We start from the raw sequence: 18,437 nt of genomic DNA on the forward strand, positions 1-18,437 counted from the left end.
AGCTCCAAGAAGGCAAGGGTCTTCTCTATTTAATCCTGTATTTCCAGCACCTACCACATATAGAATTGGAGTCCTTAGGTAGCCTTACCTCTTTGTTTTGCTTTACTCCAGAGCTTATTTACTTCTACATATTATGAGGGTGTGAACAAACACTGTTTTAAAACTTGCATAATACAATACCAGGTGTCCTGTAAACTCTCGGTATAAATAATGTTCCCTTCCTTAGGCCAGTGGTTGTAGTTTGAAGGGATAAAATTAGCGGGCTATGGTTTAGGATATTCTAGGCCAGTGTTCCTTCAAGGAATCCAATTAATACTCATCCCCTAATCTTTTTTAAAATATATTTTTAGTTGTTGATGAACACAATATCTTTATTTACTTATTATGTGGGTGTTGAGGATCAAACCCAATGCCTTACACATGCTAGGCAAGTGCTCTACCACTCAGCTACAGCCCCAGCCCTGACCACTTAAGCTTTAATAGAATATTTAAGCACCAGTCACTCCTGATCAGAAATGTTAATAGTTAACACATTTGTGCATTCACTCATTCAACAGACATTTACGGGTTCCTTCTCTGAGCCAGTTATTTAAGACAGCTGTCATGATCCCTGAATGATAATGTATCTCATCTCCTCTAACCCGAAGTCCCCAGGTCTGGGGTGAGGGGCAAGCTACTATGGGCAAGGGGTGAGGGTGAGGGGAACTTCCAGTCTCGCCAGCAGAGGGCGCGCCCCCGCCCTCCGGACTCAGTAGGCTTCTAGGCTCCCATGCTCGCTCCCGAGCGCGCCCCCGTCCGCCGCATCACGTGATGCGGCCACGGAACCTGAGCTGCAGGGCCTAAGCTGAGTTAAATTCGTTGCCGGTGGCCGCTGTGGGTGCAACCACAAAGGCTAATCCGAAGGAGTCGGGGAGTCCGTTAGAGTCGATGCTTCCTCCTCGAAGTCAGGTCGGCTCCTGTTACCGTCTCACCATTCGTTGCTCCTGTCTCTCTGAGCTTTTGCATGAGCTCTTTCGTGTGGGGAAGCTCCAGTGACCATGTAGGGGAAAAAAGCGAGGAAGCTCCGGTGCCCAGGACGAGGTCAACGCTGCCGGCACGCCGCCCGAGTGCCCTGAACACCCCGGGTACGGGCCACTGGGCCCGTGGGCCCTGGTGGGAACTCGGGCCTCCTGTTGTGGCCTGGCCCGGAGCGCCACGAATTCTCGCCTCCTCTCGCGAGAGTCTAAGTTGAAGGAACATGGCGACGTCTAATCTGTTAAAGGTAAGACCCTTACTCCAGCTTGCTTTTTACTCCATAGCCTCCGGGTTCAGCTCTTCGAGAACGGCTTGGTTCAAGTTCAGTGGCGAAATGCGGCAGTGCTCCGGGGTTGTCTGCTGGAAGGGAAGCCGCGGTGGCTGCGCCGAGGACCGGGACGCCGTTCTCTGGCCTTGGGGTCGAGGCTTTGGTGGTCCCTCCCCTCTCTCTGGCTGACGGGTGTGTGAGAAGCCCTGCCGAGGGCTGGCGGGGAGCAGTGTTTTCTAGGGACCAGCTCTGGCTGGGAACGAGAGATGAATAGTCGCTATGCCCCGACCATTGGGCCATTATTCCTCTTAGGTTCTGTTTATTCTAAAGCAAGAGTCTAGAACGCATAAAAGGGAAATCCAAGAAAATTCTGCCTGTTTCAATGACTCTACCACAGCTCCTCAATTTCTGTTCTCATACTGTCTGCACGCAATGAGAGTCAGACAGCAGTGCCTCCCACTCCATCCTCCTCCTGCCTTTTCTGCATGCTACACCTTCCTTCCTATTCTCATTCTTTGACTTCCTATCCCCTTTCTTTTCCTTAAGAAGCTGTTCCCCAACCTTCACCCCCATTAGAGGACACTACCAAATGACAGTGAATAAGTGCTGATATCATATCCATCGTTTTAGGAAAGTTCTTATCAAATAAAACATTTCAAGTTTTTTATCGCAAAAGAGATATAGGCCCAGAGGGACAGATTCTCCATTATAAGTTTAAAAGTTTGGAGGAGAATGAGGAAGACATGAACTATTCTGCTCTTTAGTATCTTTTGCCTTAACAGTACTGTCTGAAATGGGAGTAGTGATTACCTCTCTCTCAGAGCCATCATTATCCCCTCAGGCAGGGTGAATGGTTATTAAAAATATAGAAAATATATTAAAGCACAAAGTGCATTCTATTATCATGTATAACTAATCAAAACAAATAAGAAAATATATTAAAGTGTACTGAAACCTCATTTTCATATCTTTTTTAAGCCACTAAATTAGCTGCCTAATTGAAGAGTCTTATAAAATAATCAAATTTTACTAAGAGAAATATATCACCTTTTACAAGGGCCTAGAACTAGATTCTGAATTTCTGCCACTTAAGAGCTGTGTGACAAGTTTCTTAATTTCTTGTGCCCACGTTTCCTCATCAGTAAAATGAAATGAGCAATAACACCTATTTTGAGCAAGCACTGTAATTAAGTGTATTAATGTAAAGTTCTTGTAACTGTGCCTGGCACTTAATTAATATACAATACAGTAAATTACTAGGACTGTTTTTAATGTTCCTGTTTCTTTAAGAAAACTAATCCATAGGAATTAACTCATTCTACTCTTTCTTTTGTAACAATATAGGAAGATTTTAATGTATTAGTTCAGAAAGAAAACTTAACTTTTGAAATTAGTGTATCCATGTTTTAGTGGGCAGTATTTTTTGTTAATAGAAATAGTTTTAAGAAATGATTTGGTTCCTTATTCTTTGAGTTTTTGACTCATGGATTACTTGGACATGAAGCACAGTCTCCTCTCCCACCCTCTAAATTCTCTATCAGAAAATAGCAACTTGCTACTCTCTGTACAAAGCCTCACAAAGGATTTTTTGGAAGAGGTTTAAACCTAAAGCTACTGCCCTCAATTGCAAGTTAAGTGGTTACCTTGTAAAGATTATGAGTCTGTATCTACAACATACAACAAAGAGTGGGAACAAACAAACAAAACCTGCCAGACATTATAGAAAATGGGCACTTACGGTTTAGGGTAAAAGGGCACTTAGGGTTAGGGTAAAAAGATCACAAGGAAATTAGGAGCATCTTACTTTCAAAATAGCCCTTACCCTCTTTACCTTCTCATGTGTAAACCGGAGTTTCTTAAATAAATCTCTGCTAGTGCCTTTTTTTAAAGTGCTTTAACTTAAACAATGTTTAAATAACTTTCATAAATAAAAGGAAGGTGATAATGCATTGAAAATAAGTGACTCCGTTATATTAGTAAACTTGAAGACAGATGCCAAAAAATACTTTGGAAAAATTTCAATAAAATTATTTTATGAAATGTTAACTATGGGAAAAGGCAGCATTTCTAAATGAATATTATATAGCATGTGATTTTAAATATGTATAACTTATGTTATATAGTGGCTTTACAAATAGATATTTGGTTCTGTTATCTATTAACAAAAGTTTATGTATTCAAGTTGGCCAGAAAACTTTTTTTTTCCTCTTGTTATTGGGAAGTGGGAGGATTGCCTCATACTCCTACATTAAAAGTAGTAATTATAGAGTGGGAAAATGGAAGTTTATCTTCTGGAAGAAATATAGTGAGAACCTACCACGTCTAGAACATAATTTGTACCATCATTTAAATGCAAGGCTGTTGGTACCTTGAATAGAGACAGGGCTGACTGCAGAGTGACCAAATTAGCCTCATTTCCTTTTTTTTTTTTTTTTTTTTTTTTGGCATTAGGGATTGAACCTAGGGCCTGTGCATGAAAAATCATGCACTCTACCAACTGAGCCATATCCCCAGCCTTCATTTCCTTTTTTGATAGGATTAGTTGACTGGTTTGTTAGTGAGATGCTGTTGACATTGTGCAATTAGATTTCACCATGGCACATTTGACAAATTGATCATGTCTAGTGGTCAAAATAGAGAAATGGGAGCTAAATAAGAGTTGATTATAAATTAAACAACTTTACCTGGAAAACAATGAATAATAATAAACAGTCATCAGCCCTAAAGGGAGTACTTTAGTGTCCTACTGAAAGTATACATTCTTTAGTTATTTACCAGTAACTTTGATGAAATCAAGTTTATTGAGTTTGTGGGTGACAGAAGAAGTTAAAGGAATAGCTAATGTTTTGAAAGTTCACGTCAGAACTTTCTTGATGTGAAACTTGTAAGTTAGAGCCCAGTGCAATAAAAAACACCAAATTTTTTAATATTGGAAGTTGATTAAAATAATTTTATTCTTTTTAAAGCAAATGGACTGTTGCTGAATCTGAGAATTCTTTTGGGTATACAAAGATTTGTGTAGTACATTTTGACATATACAATTATCAACTGCTCAGAGAGGCTGATATCTACAAAACCTTTTCCATATTGCTACTTTATCTTGTTTTTTTCTTTCGTTGTGTTTTATAGAACATTTATAGTAATCTGATAGTTTTACCTTGTGTTTTAGATTACTTGTGTCTAATTCTAACATATAATTGTTCCTTTTCTTTTGCAGTTATCTGAGCCCTCAGTGCTCATTTTCTTCACATCTAGTTAATTATCCTACTTCAAAAAGCAATCTTTCGAACCTCTTTTTTTTCTTCTTCTGATCCTTACTTTTCCTAATTCTAGCCCATTACTTTACGTAACTATTGGGAATGTCCTTAATTACATTGGTCAATACCACAAATTTTTCTAGTGTTCCCTATATTCTGCTGTTTTTCCATGCCACCTCCTAAATTGCTGCTTTCCCTCTGTCCTAGCTTGGTCCTAGTTTTACCCCCTGAACTTGATGGCATGTTCCCTCAATTTTTCCCCCACTTCTATGCCAATAAGAAAAGTTCATGTATTTCTTTATATAAATATAATGTGTGTTCTGCTTCAGTCTCAAACTTTTGCTCTTTCTTGTTATTCACTGTCACAATTCTTGGAAAAAGCAGCCCCCATTTGCTGCCTTTATTATTCTTCACCTTTTTCCTTAATCCCCCCCCCCAATTATGTTGAAGCTGCCAAGTCTTCAGTGTGCCAGCAACCTTATGATTGCCAAGAGATGATTCTTTGATAATATTCATTCTATCTTATGATTTTATTGCTCACTTCCTCTGCTTTTCTTTTGTCTTTTGGTTTTTTTTTCCTTATTTTTTTTCGTGTGTGTGTGTGAGTGTGTGTGTGAGTGTGTGTTTGTGTGTGTGTGTGTGAGAGAGAGAGAGAGAGAGAGAGAGAGAGAGAGAGAGAGACAGTATACTCTGCTTGGTCTACTGTCTCTCAAATCACTTGTGTTTTTCACTGACCTCCCTCCCTTCCCCCCAACATAATTATTTCTCAGAATTTAATCTTTAGCCCTTTCCTATCTGGGTACTTTTTTTCTGGGACAGTCTTAACTCTCATGATTTCACTATTTTTATCTCTTAGAGCTGATCTGAGCTCTAGACCAAAACACAGTTCTGACCATATCACTTTCCTGCTTAGATACCATTGATGGTTCAAATTCTTTGAGCTCTTTCCAGTTGTGTCTTCTTCTTAATTATCTGTCTCACTGACACACTGCTACCTCGATGGTTACTTGTTGACTCAGTAGCATTTTAGAGATTGTCTTTTTTCCTATAACTAACTCTACCTTTCTCCTATTAGATGTAGAGAGACAGACTGATGAGGTGAGTGGTATACAATCAATTCACGAGAGGATCCAAATTTGAAAGTGAAATGTGAAGCACAATTTTTCTCAGTGAAAAATTTTATCCTTTGAGAGGAAAAAAATGTGGAAATAGCAGTGATTCAAAGTGTCTACAGAATTTATTCGTTATTAAATAATCTTATTAGATACTATATGCAGGACACCAGGAAGAATTCAGAGCTATATATATAGCAGTGTCCATGCTCTTTGGGAATTAGTCATATACTAAAGAAGATTGAATGGTACTAATGATTTTACTATAAGGAAGAATTTCAGGTGTAGTACCACCTGCTGTGTGGTCCCTCATAGATTGAAGTAGTAATTTCTCAGGGGATGATCAAGGTAAGTTTTGTGGAGAAAGCATTAGAGCTGGATTTTGAAGAATGTACTCTTTCTGTAGGTGGTGATTAGAAGAAAATTTGGTAAGAATAGAGACTAGATCAGTTTGGCTGCAGTATAAGCAGGACTTGTTGCATCCTGTATGGTAGGTGCTCCTTAGAATTGGAGCATAGTAGCACAGAATATAGGTAAACAGCAGGATAGAAAAGTAAAAAGAAAGTCAGAGTCAGATAGTGAAGGGCCTTTGATGCTACATAAGTAAGTGGGTTTGAAATAAATTTCCATAGATAATGGGGAATATTTGGAAAATATGTGAACAGAGATATTGTCAAACTTTCAACCTATTTTGGCTCTTACACACAAAATTTTACTTATATTTTATGTGCACTCAAAATCTCATTTGTGGGATAGCTGTGGATGAGGAGTATTTGTACTAAAGATATGTTCATTAAAACCATAATGAGTCATTAACTCTACAGAAAATAAATTTAATAATTGAAAAAGAAATTGACATTTTTCTAATTCTAACTACATGATGGTAAACCAGGCAGATTCACTCCTGCCCTTGTGTAACTTACATTTTTGTGGGGAAAAGAAACAATAAACATAAGCAAATAAATATGTAGTATAAGTCATATTGTGATAAATACTTTGAAGGAAAACAGTAAAGAGTAGAGAAGGAAGGTGTTATTTTTGACAAAATGATCAAGGAAGACCTCTGAGGAGGTTGATGATATTTGAGGCAGGGTCTTTATGAAGCATGGGAGCAACCATACATGTTTAGGAGAGGAGTTCTGTATACAGGGAACAGCAAGTGCAATTTACTGTAGAGTCAGGATCGCGTTTGGCAGGGAATATGGATGTGATACTAAGATTTGAATGAATGTTTTCAGTGAATGTGGTTAAGATACATAACTGGGGATTGAACACCTCAGAAATACAGCCTCAACCCTTTTTTAAAAAATTTATTTTGAGATAGGGTCTTGCTGTATTGACCAGGCTGGTTTCAGACTTACCATCCTCCTGCCTCACCTTCCCAAGTAGCTGGGATTACAGGTGTGTACCATATCCAGCCATAACTAGATTATGCTTTTTAATGTGTCTAGTCGAACATAAAAGAAAGGCTAATTAGCTTGTCAATTTTTTGCTAGATTGTTAAGAATTGCTATTTTGAAATGGTCATCAAAGAGGGGCGTTGAGCCTTTGGGATGCTTTTCCTCATTTCAGTGTCCTCCCTAGAAATGTGAATGCCTATGACACAGCCTAGAGGGAAACAAATTTAGGGATATGTAAGAATGGGAATGGGAATGGTGGACTAAATCAGTAATAAACTGTGATAATTATAAATGGGAAAACCTTTTGTGCTTTGTGAAAACAAAAGTTTACTCAGTTTTGATAAGCTAGAGGTGATGTATGTTAATTAAAGCTACTAAAAGGAAGTGACACTTAAACTTTGAGCGATCAGTCATTTATCAATGGATTTAAAGAGGGAGATTTTAGAATACTAGAAAGCATCAAGAACACACTAGTCATGCCTGTGATCACGAAGTGACCTGGGAGACTGAGTCAGGAGGATCATAAGTTTGAGGGCAACGTCAGCAGTGTAGCAAGACCCAGTCTTAGCATAAAGAATAAAGAGAGCTGGGGATGTAGCTCAGTGTAAAGTGCCCCCTGGGTTCAATTCCCAGTACCCCACCCCACCAAAAAAAAAAAAAAATCCCCACCAATTATCAATCTAGTTTAGAAGTGTGGAAAAATAATCAGGTTTTTCTTATTAGATATTTTGTTTTAAGGCTCTGATGAACCTAGTTAGTGTCACTAAAAGCCATCTGGCTCTTGCCTTTGGTGTAGTAGGTAGAATAAATAGGTGCCAGATATGCTCTGCAAATATAGCAGGGCACAACTCAGGTTAAAACATAGATGAACAGTACATACAAATAATGTCAAGGGTAATTGATCTGTGTAACTGGGGTTTGTTCATTCCATAAATGTCTGAATAACTACTTGGCAGGATATTATGCTGAGTGTCTGATATAGTAATGAATATGACAGATAGGGTCCTTAGTCTTTGGAGGGAAAATGCTAACACTACAGAAATAATACACTGCTTAGTTTTTGCCAGTAATGAAGGCTATGATGAAAACACTATATTAAGAGTGTTCAGGGCTGGGGTTGTGGCTCAGTGGTAGAGCGCTCACCTAGCATGTGTGAGGCCCTGGGTCGATCCTCAGCACCACATATGAATAAATAAATAAAATAAAGTTATTGTGTCAACTACAACTATCTATCTATCTATCTATATGTATATATACGAGAGAGAGAGAGAGAGAGAGTGTGTGTGTGTGTGTGTGTGTGTGTGTGTGTGTGTGTTCAGAAGAGGGGGCTACTATTTTACTTGTTTACAAGTGGCCAAAAAAAAATTGGTTTTTTTTTCCTCAAATTTTGCTTTTTAACTCTGTTCTGTTGGTTTTCCTTTCTTGCTGATTGATGGCATTTCAGTGAGATTCTATAGCTTTCTGGTCTTTTTAAAAAGTCCTCTTGGGAGCTAGGGTTGTGGCTCAGTGGCAGAGTGCTTACCTAGCATGTGTGAGGCACTGGGTTCAATCCTCAGCACCACATAAAAATAAAGAAACAAAATAAAGATATTATGTCCATTTATAACTAAAAACGTTTTTAAAAATTAAAAAAGAAAGAACTCTTGGGCCAGGGAGTGTAGCTTGGTGATAAAACACTTGCCTCGTATGCTTGAGGTTCTGGGTTCAATCCCCAGTATTGCAGAAACACAAAAATAAAATAGTGACATTGAACATTTACAAACAAAACAGAACAAACCACCTTAGTCCTATTAATCTGAATTAAAATTTTAGTCTCATAGCCAATCAAATGTTTCTTTTACCAGCTCAAAACGTTGGCTCTGGATGTGTAGAGAGAAACACAGGGTGGATACTTAGGTTGGTTTGGGAAGACCTCTCTGAGGTGACATTGGAACTGAAACCTGAATGATCTGCATTCTAAGGCAAAGGTCTTGAAATGCACTAATGAGTTTAGCGTATTTGAAGGTATTTTAAAAGGCTAGTGTGGCTAGAAAATACTAAGAATTGCCAGCATTCAAATATATACTGTTTTGTGGTTCTTTTTTTTAGATGGGGATTGGCAAATGTGATTTAAAATCATGTAACTGAGAACATTAGTGGGAACCTGCACATTCAGATAGCCAACTAACTTTATAATATACATGAAAGATCTAAAACTTGCAACTTGAATTTGTTTGGGGAGTTATTAGAATGCCATCCTGGATATAATCCATAATAAATACCTTCATAACTCCCTGAAAGAAACAAAAAACAGATTTTAAAAAAAAACACTAAACTTGTATCGTGTTCAGTATATTATGGGCAAGAGCATAGTGAAGAAAAACAAATTGCTTTCAGTTGTGTGGATGCTGTGAGGTGTTTGTTTGTTTTGTTTTGGTTTTGATCTTCCCTTCAACATGTCCTTTCACCCTAACTTTTCTTGTACTTTTGTTAACATTGATGGAGATATAGCAAGAAATATATAACAGTGGGCTGGCATTGCAGCTCAGGGAACAGTGCTTGCCTAGCATGTGTGAGGCACTGGGTTTGATTCTCAGCACCACATATAAATAAGTAAAATAAAGGTTCGTCAACAACTAAAGAATATTAAAAAGAAAAAGAAATATATAACAATAATTACATTCTTTGTGTTCTTTTAAATACAATATGACATCATAAAATATTGTAGTAATATTGATCTTATAATTCAGAGGGGCATGTTTTGTCTTATGTTATTTAGGGATTTCTGGATATTTCAGGGCAAACCAGTATGTAAATATTTGAATTATTTTGTTGTAAAGTAAGTGCTTATAAAAGCACTTTTGAATTTCAATGGGATATGTGTAGATTTTTAAAGTGATAATATTCTAAAAGAACTACTTGGTATCTTTAATTTCTGGCCTATAACACCTTTGCCCACCTTGAACACATTTTTTAAAAATTAAACTATCATATTCTTCTGCAATCTACTTTCTAATGTATGGTTGCTTTTCTTTGAAACACTATCATGGCTACAGGCTAAGAGTCTAGGACTGTACTGGCAATCAGTTTTATAACTGATTTCTTCCATTAGAGACTTTTCAGATAAAGCTGAATGTATTTTGTTTGGGTCTGGGCAACCAAGTTATATTAAGAGATCTTCATTTCTTTATATTTATTAAGTCAGGGAAGGGGAACTTAACCTTTGTTCACTTTTCCCCCCTTTTTTATTAAATATTGTTTTCATCCTATTTCTCCTAATTACTTGTGAAAAACTTTATGCGGATTTTTTTTTCCTCAGCCTTGAGAGGAAGTCATTAAGTAAAAAGTAACTTAGTAATAAATAAACTTATTTAAAACAAAAGCAGGAGAATACAGAGAAAAAGAAATGAAGATCAGAGTTACAACCTCAGTATCTGCTTAAACTATGATAGGTCCCAAACTGCATTCATCACCTTTCCTAAACCATCCAATTCCATGTATTCTTTCCCTGGCATTTCTTGTTTGGTCAGTGATTCTGCTTCTTGTTCATTCGAGTAAGAAATCTGAGAGCCACTTTATATAATTTAAGAGGAAGGAAAAGCCCATGTTTAGGATAACCCATCACCACTGTAGAAAAAGTGAGGAAAAAATGTTGTATGTGGGGGTTGTCTTTTATATAATTTTCTTAAAACTTTTGGGCTTTTGGCCTATTATTTTAAGTTTAGTATCATTTGTACTGTGAATTATATTGAGTGGAGGGAGGAAGTATTGTCATTTGAAAGCCTCAGCCTTAATATGTCGAGTCATTTTCGAAGTTCTTTCTCTCCTTTCCAATTAACAGCAAACTATATTATTGTAGAAGTAGTAGTTATAGTTGGAGGACTAATGTAATATTGGTAGCCAACCCTTAGACACTTCTCTGAAGATTTCACATATAAAATTCTTCCAACAGTCCTTTCAGGTAGATACTTTATTAAATCCATTTTAAGTAGATGTAATTGAAGTACAGAGTTTAAGTAATTTGCTTTAAGTTTACACAGCTGGCAAGTAGCTAAGCCATAGTTCTAGTATTATAAAGTTGCTTTGTGAATATCTTATATCTGCATCTTCCTATTTCAGTGCCTTAAGTTTATTGTTTCATCATGTATTGCTCTTGTGAACTATCTCAGTAGTTTTTTGTTCAACTCCCTTTCAGTTTTTTATTTAGTGAATTTATAGGTGACTTCTCTGAGTTAAATATAATCACATCAGTAGCCACTGGCTATCCCTCTCCCAATTTAAAGAAATATCTTATTTAATGCATTAAAATCTGTTACTGTTGCTTATTTTGCTTAGATTGATTGACTGCTTTCTTACTTTCTGGCACAAAAAGAGGGTTCCAGAATCATCTCTGTCCCAACCTTGGAATTAGCATTTTCTCTGAGGAGTCCTTTTTATGAGTGTGGTATCCTAAAACCCAGGTATGTTTTGTCAGTATGCTCATTGCTATTGTAGTGTTGCTCCTTCCAGGCCCTCAGTGGCTGAGCTAGGACACAGATGGTGAAGCACACCCCTATACTTATTTTTTTGTCTCTGTTATAAAAAAAAAAAAAATTGTTTACCCCAATCCCTCCAATTCCATTCCAACACCACAAGGTTTATTCTATCATCCTTTTCCACATATATAACTTCTTTCACAGCGAGAATCCTGGTTTTTAGACTGAATTAAATATTCAAGAAGGAAGGATGGAAGGGTAGAAGTTGAGAGCCTAATATAACATTCTTAACATTTATAGGTGTGAAGTTAACTATAAATTCCTAAAGCTCATAATTCTTTTATGGTTGAAAAAATAGATTTACTTATTAAATAAACACTAAAAACTCAAGAATTAGTGAATAATATTAGCATGACAGTTTTAAAAGTAAATTTTATTAAAGTATGGTCTACATACAGAAATGCACACAAATCCTAAGTGTGGCATTAGATACATTTTATTTATTTATTTTAAATTTATTTATTTTTTAGTTCTCTGCGGACACAACATCTTTATTTGTATGTGGTGCTGAGGATCGAACCCGGGCCACACACATGCCAGGCGAGCGTGCTACCGCTTGAGCCACATCCCCAGCCCCTAGATACATTTTAATAAAGTAAAAACAACCGTGTAATCAGCATCCTGATCTAGAAATATTAACAATATTCTGAAAAACTGCTCTTCTCTTGCACTCTTCCAGTTTCTAACTTGCAAACTGCTTAAAATAATCACATCTGACTTCTAATCCCAGTAGATATGTTTATCTCTTCATGAACATAGTGTGCATTCATAGTGTGCATTCTGACTTCCTAGTTCTACATTGTGAGATTCATCTTTATGCTAATTTTTATTGCTATGTAGTATTCCATTGTTGTGAGTCTTCCACAGTTTATCAGTTTTACCATTGACGGACATTTAGGTTGTTTCCTTTTTTTTTTTTTTTTTTTTTTTTTACTACTGTGAATGAAGAGATCATCAACTTTCTTAAGTGTCTTTTGGTTAGAATCCAATATTTGGTATTACCATTCTTTTCTATTTTAGCTTTTAGGTGGTGAATAGTGATATTTCATTGTGGTTTTAATGTGTATTCCCCTGATAATTAATGATGATGGGTACCTTTTATTATGTTTATTGACAATTTATATATCATTTGTGAAGGTCTGTTTAAGTTTTTATTCACTTTTAAAATTAAGTTGTCTTGCTTTTTTTTTTTTTTTTTTTTTTTTTAAGAAGTTCTATACATCTTATGGATAAGAGCCTTTCTTGGATATACATAATAGAAATATCTTCTACTCTGGGTTGCCTTTTATTTCAGTGGTATCTTGTAATGAACTAAAGTTCTTAATTTTTCTCCCCCAGTACTGAGTATCAAGCCCAGAGGCACTTTAACACTAGGCTACATCTCCTGCCCTTTTTATTTTTATTTATTTATTTATTAACCTTTTGAGATGAGTTTTGCTAAGTTGATAAGCCTGGCCTCTAACTTGTAATTCTCCTACCTCGGCCTCCTGGGTTGCTGGGATAACAGACATGTTGCCACCACACTTGGCCCTTATCTTTAATATAGTCAATTTATCAGCTTTTTTTTTTTTTTTTTTTTTTTGCTTTATGTAGTGCTTGGTTTCAGGGTGATACAGATGGTCCAGAATCTACTTGTGTTGATATTTGACTGAACTTTTCAAAACAAAATAAAAATGAAAAGTTTTTCAAGAATTTTTTCTGGAACCCTTCAAGAGTCCATGGACCACTGTTTTAAAAACACTATACTAGAATGTGAGTTCCTTGAGGACCTTTCATTTGAGTCTCAATGCACAATAGACACTTAACTCTGACCAGTGAATAAATAAATGTAGTAAACAAATGACAAGGAAGCCTCCCAAAATAAGTATAAACTTTTTCATCACTACTATTTTTGGGTTTTCCTTAAAATTGGTTGGGTTTCAAAAAATACAAGCATTATTGGGATTTTTTGGGGAGGGGAGGGTGGTACTGGGGATAGAACCTAGGGCCTTGTGTAGAATTTGCTTTAATTTTTTTTTTTTCTTTAAAATCAACTGGGGCTGGGGTTATAGCTTAGTGGTAGAGCACTGGATTCGATTCTCAGCGCCACATATTAAAAAAAAAATTCTATCAACAGCTAAAAAAAGAAAAAAAAACCTAAAAATTTAAATGGAACACAGTATGAATTTTTTTTTTACTGGAAAGAAATATTTAACTTTAGAAAATAGAGTCCTCCCCCTCATCTCCCTCCACCCATATAACTTGGGAAGAGGTGGAGGACTATATTTTAAAAAGAAATGTCTTTTATGTAGTGATGCTTCCATCTTATTGTTTCCAGATAATTACCACTAAATTTTTATAATCAGTTTTTTGGTTTTTGTTTTTTGTGGTTTACAAGCTTGATGTACTTAAACCAAGGACTAGTTCTGGCACATAGGTTAGAAGTCCCTCTATTTTTATCCAGGAAAGAATCAGGGAATACTTAAGAACATGGCTTTAACAGAGCTAAACTGCTTAAATTTAAATTCCCGCTCTGCCATTCATTGCTTTTAGTTTTGTGCAAATAATCTAACTTAATTTCAGATTACAGTGTACAGTTTTTTCATCTATATAGCAGGAATAATGGTATCACTTAACACACAGGGTAGTTGTAAAGATTAAGTGAATTAGTAACTTGTATTTAGAATAGTATACTAGCTGACATATAATTGTGAAGTACAATGATCAGAGTGATGGAATGATTTTCACATCTCTATTGAAGATTATTGTGAAGTTAAATATCAAAGACTTGAGAGGACCCCTTTATAGATCCCTTTCCTTTTTTTCCCCCTGCTATTTCTGCAGCACAAATTCCCATCACCTCACTTCTCCTAACCCTGTCTTTTCAGCATCATAAAATCACCAAGGCTCTGTTTGAGTTTCCACTCCTATTCTGAGGCCTGGAAGTTCTCTAGGCAGTTTGTTTGAGAATTTGTGGGGCTTGTCTCTTGTTTTTTTCTTCTCAGGAAGTACTGTCCTGGACTGCCTTTTGGCTTTCTAGTTATTTAGGTGGAAGGAGAAATCTGGCCTGTTATCCCATCATAGTTGAAGTTTATTTCTCATTATCTTAATGTCCTTTTCCACCTCCTTATCCAGTATTAATTCTCTTTTTCAATCATTATAATCACTCCCTTCAATATGCTTTTGGCAAATGTGGAAGTTCTTGGTAAAAAAGCTAGTGTGTGAGATGATCCTAGATTTATTAACAATTCGAACGCCTTCCCACTTGCTATTCTGAGTAGCAGTGAAAGAAAGCAGAAGAGATTTTGTAGCAAGTTAATAGAGAGGAAGCAGCCTTCAGTTAGTCAGTGGAAACATTACTAACTCAGGGTTCATGATTTGAAGATTCCTTTGCTTTTTTTGGGGGGGGGGGAGACTGGGGATTGAACCCAGGGCACTTAACCACTGAGCCACATCACTGGCCCTTTTTTGTGTTTTATTTAGAGACAGGGTCTCACTGAGTTGCTTAGGACCTCACTAAGTGCTGAGGCTGGTTTTGAACTTGCAATCCTCCTGCTTCAGCTTCCTGAATTACTAGGATTATGGGCATGTGCCACCATACCTGACTTTCATTGCTTATTGATGAGGCATTTCCTTTTGTAGATAGGAGGTTTGGTATCCTATTGCTTAGTTATGATTTAATGACTTACTCTTAATTTAATAGAGAATAGGTCAAAAATTGCTTGCATCATTTTTGGAATCTGTTTTAATAGAAAGCATTCAGTTATTAAATTCTTCCTTTACTTGAATGTTAGGAGAAAGTGGTTTAGTAGTTGATCTTGTATATTTCATGAGATGGAACAAAAAATATTTTCTTGCCAAATCTATTGGATTTCAGATCATAACCAGTATTTAATTTATTTCAAGTACCTGCTATTCTAGTCCTCTGCACCATTTTGATTTTGAATTGCAGGATTTATACTATGTTTAATTTTTTTCTTTACTAGAGCTTTATAGTTCTACATAATAGTTAGGTTCATCACGACAAACTCATACATGCATGGAAATTGATACTACTATGTTTAATTTTATAAGTTGCCAAAAGTGCTTATGGAAACAGACTTAGTTGAAATTAGAAAGTATTCTCTTATTAGGAGAATATTATGATTTTCCCTGCCAAAGTCAAGGAAAAACAATTTTTTGGACAGTACTGGGGATTAAATTCTTAAAACTTGTATGCTCTTTTTGTGATTCTTTCATATATGTTTATTTGCACACTCTTTTTCAAGAGGGAAAAGTAAAGAAGTGAAGTTAACAGGAAAATAACAATAGTAGAAAAAGTAACATGAAGCTAAACATAAGATGAGTAACATATTGTCACAGGCTAACAAATCTGACTGAATTTCTCATTATGAGAGGAGCAAAGTTACCTATGTAATTAACTTAAGTTCTTAAGATAAAAGCAAACTAGTTACTGAAGGAAGAACAACAACTAATTCTGGTACTAAGTTTTGAGTGAATATCTTCTATCAGCCCTTATACAGAATACTGTGTGTTGGATATGTTAGAAGCATTCACTTGGGGCAAGACAGGAGGAGGAGCTGTGTGAATATAAGAAGCATCACTTGTTTTCACTCTTGTAAGATTTTAGTAGTTTTTAACCTTTTGGGATCATAGACTTTCAAACATATTTATGTAGTTTGATCTTACTCAAGAGATTCTGATCCAGTAGGTGCGTGGTAGGCTTTAGGAGTCTATATGTAGACTCACCATCCCAGGTGATTTTGATGTGGGTTATTGTCAGACCATGTTTTGAGAAACTGTTTCAGGATTATAATTTCAGGGAACTTGCAGTCAGGACATCAAGCTGAGATTAAGAATTTGATTTACTCTTAATTTAATAAAGAATAGGTCAAAAATTGCTTGCATCATTTTTGGAATCTGTTTTAATAGAAAGCATTCAGTTATTAAATTCTTCCTTTACTTGAATATTAGGAGAAAGTGGTTTTGTAGTTGATCTTGTATATTTCATGAGACGGAACAAAAAACGTTTTCTTGGGGGTATAGCTCAGTGACAGAACACTTACCTAGCATGTAAATGGCCCTGTTGGGTTCAATCACCAGCACCTGTAAGTGGGGAAAAAAAGAACCTGTGATTAGTGAGCAATGTCTTCAACAACATTTGTATAAAAAAACCATTATGAATTCCATAAGGTGTTTTGTGCTGGTATATTAGAAAATTAATGACTTTTGTTAATATATTAGCCAAAACAAGTCACATGGGCAGATACATTTAACTTGAAAAGGAACAGAACTAGTGATTAATACACATGAAGTCTTTCTCCCTTTCTTTTTGGTAATGTAATGAATTAATGGGCTCTTTTCCTCTTAATATTGAACCATTTTCACAGTCCTGGGATAAACTATATATGATTATGAGGAATCATTGTTCTGGTATACCACTTGTTTGGTTTGGTTGTATTTGGGCTTTGTTTTTATTATTTATTTATTTATTTTGTTTTTTGATACTGAGAATTTAACCCAGGGACATTTTACCACTGATCCACATCCCTAGCCCTTTTTATTTTGAGACAGGGTTCTCTGAATTGCTTAGGGTCTTGCCAAGTTGTTGAAGCTGACCTTAAACTTTTGATCTCAGCCCCCTGAGCCACTGGAATGACAAGTGTGTGCCATCACACCTGGCTGCTAGTATTTGTTTAGATCTTTGCATCTGTGTTCTGTAGTAAAATTAGCTTAGAGTTTTATTTCTTTTGTTCTCCATTTGGTGTCAAGGTTTTGTTGGCATTATAAAATGGATGAGTACCTTTCCATGTTTTCATTCCCCAATTTTGAGAGCTTATGTAGATTTCCAACATACAGGTAACCCTCTCCACAGTTCCACATCTGTGGATTCAACCAACCATGGGTTGAAAATATTCAGGAAAATATTGTACAGACCTTTAAACATGTGTACACTTTTTTCTTGTTATTTCCCAATAATACATATAACAACTATTTACATAGCATTGCCATTAGGTAATATAAGTAATCAAGAGATGATTTAAAGTATATGTAGGTAATATGCAAGCACTATATCATTGTATGTAAAGGACTTGAGCCTCTGAAGCTTTGGTATCCATGTGAAGTCCTGGACACAGTCCCTGTGGATACCAGGGAATAACTGTTCTTTTTATGAAGCTCGGGGCAGCCCTTACTGCTGACACTGAGTAGAAAAGCTCCTAGAATTTACTGAAAGCTGTTGTAATCTTAGTTACTATTCATTATAGGGAAAGGATTCAGATTAAGATCTGCCAAAGGAAGAGAAGAACAGGGCAGTCTAGGAGGGATTAAAACACAGAACTTCTTATGTCCTCTTCCTGTGTAGTCAGCACACATTTTTCTTCTGGCATCAGAATGTGACAGTATGCTAATCAACCTATCAACCTCTCCTCCTCATCCCCTCTGTGCAGTGCTGAAAATTGAATCCAGAGTCTCATGAATGGTAGACAAATGGTCTACCATTAAGCTGTACCCCTACCCCAGTTTTTCTCTTAAAATTTCAGCCTCCATCTTTTTCTCTCTCTCTTATCTGTCCGCCCCCTCCATCAGCCCCCCTCTTCCACCCACCCCTAAATGTCTGTGATGCTGGGGATTGAATCCAGGGCTTCATGCATGCCAGGCTGAAGTTCTACCATTAAGCTATATCCCCATCTCCAGTTTTTCTCTTTTATAGTTTTCTTCCTATGACTTCTTGATATAAGCCTAGAGGGATTCCATTATGGAAAGTTGGGTCTTTTAAATTTGAGCTTTGCATTTCTCTAGATGGCCCTTAAAAGACAAAAGCTACAAGACACTTTTGATATAATTATATAATTACATTTAAATTAAAGTTCTTTTTTTTTTTTTTTTTTTTT

The 18,437-nt window shown here is 36.3% G+C and overlaps 1 protein-coding gene across 1 annotated transcript in view; it reads left to right on the top strand.

Moving 5' to 3' along the window:
* Positions 1-772: 772 nt before the first annotated feature.
* The window catches only part of Cul5 (cullin 5), an 84,694-nt gene continuing 67,029 nt past the window's right edge, over positions 773-18,437 (top strand). Inside the window, exon 1 of the mRNA XM_005329072.5 lies at positions 773-1,261. Coding sequence (XP_005329129.1) covers positions 1,238-1,261 — 24 coding nt within the window. The 5' untranslated portion in view covers positions 773-1,237. The remainder of the gene's footprint in view (positions 1,262-18,437) is intronic.

The sequence above is a fragment of the Ictidomys tridecemlineatus genome, chromosome 4, assembly GCF_052094955.1.
Source record: "Ictidomys tridecemlineatus isolate mIctTri1 chromosome 4, mIctTri1.hap1, whole genome shotgun sequence".
NCBI classification, from domain to species: domain Eukaryota; kingdom Metazoa; phylum Chordata; class Mammalia; order Rodentia; family Sciuridae; genus Ictidomys; species Ictidomys tridecemlineatus.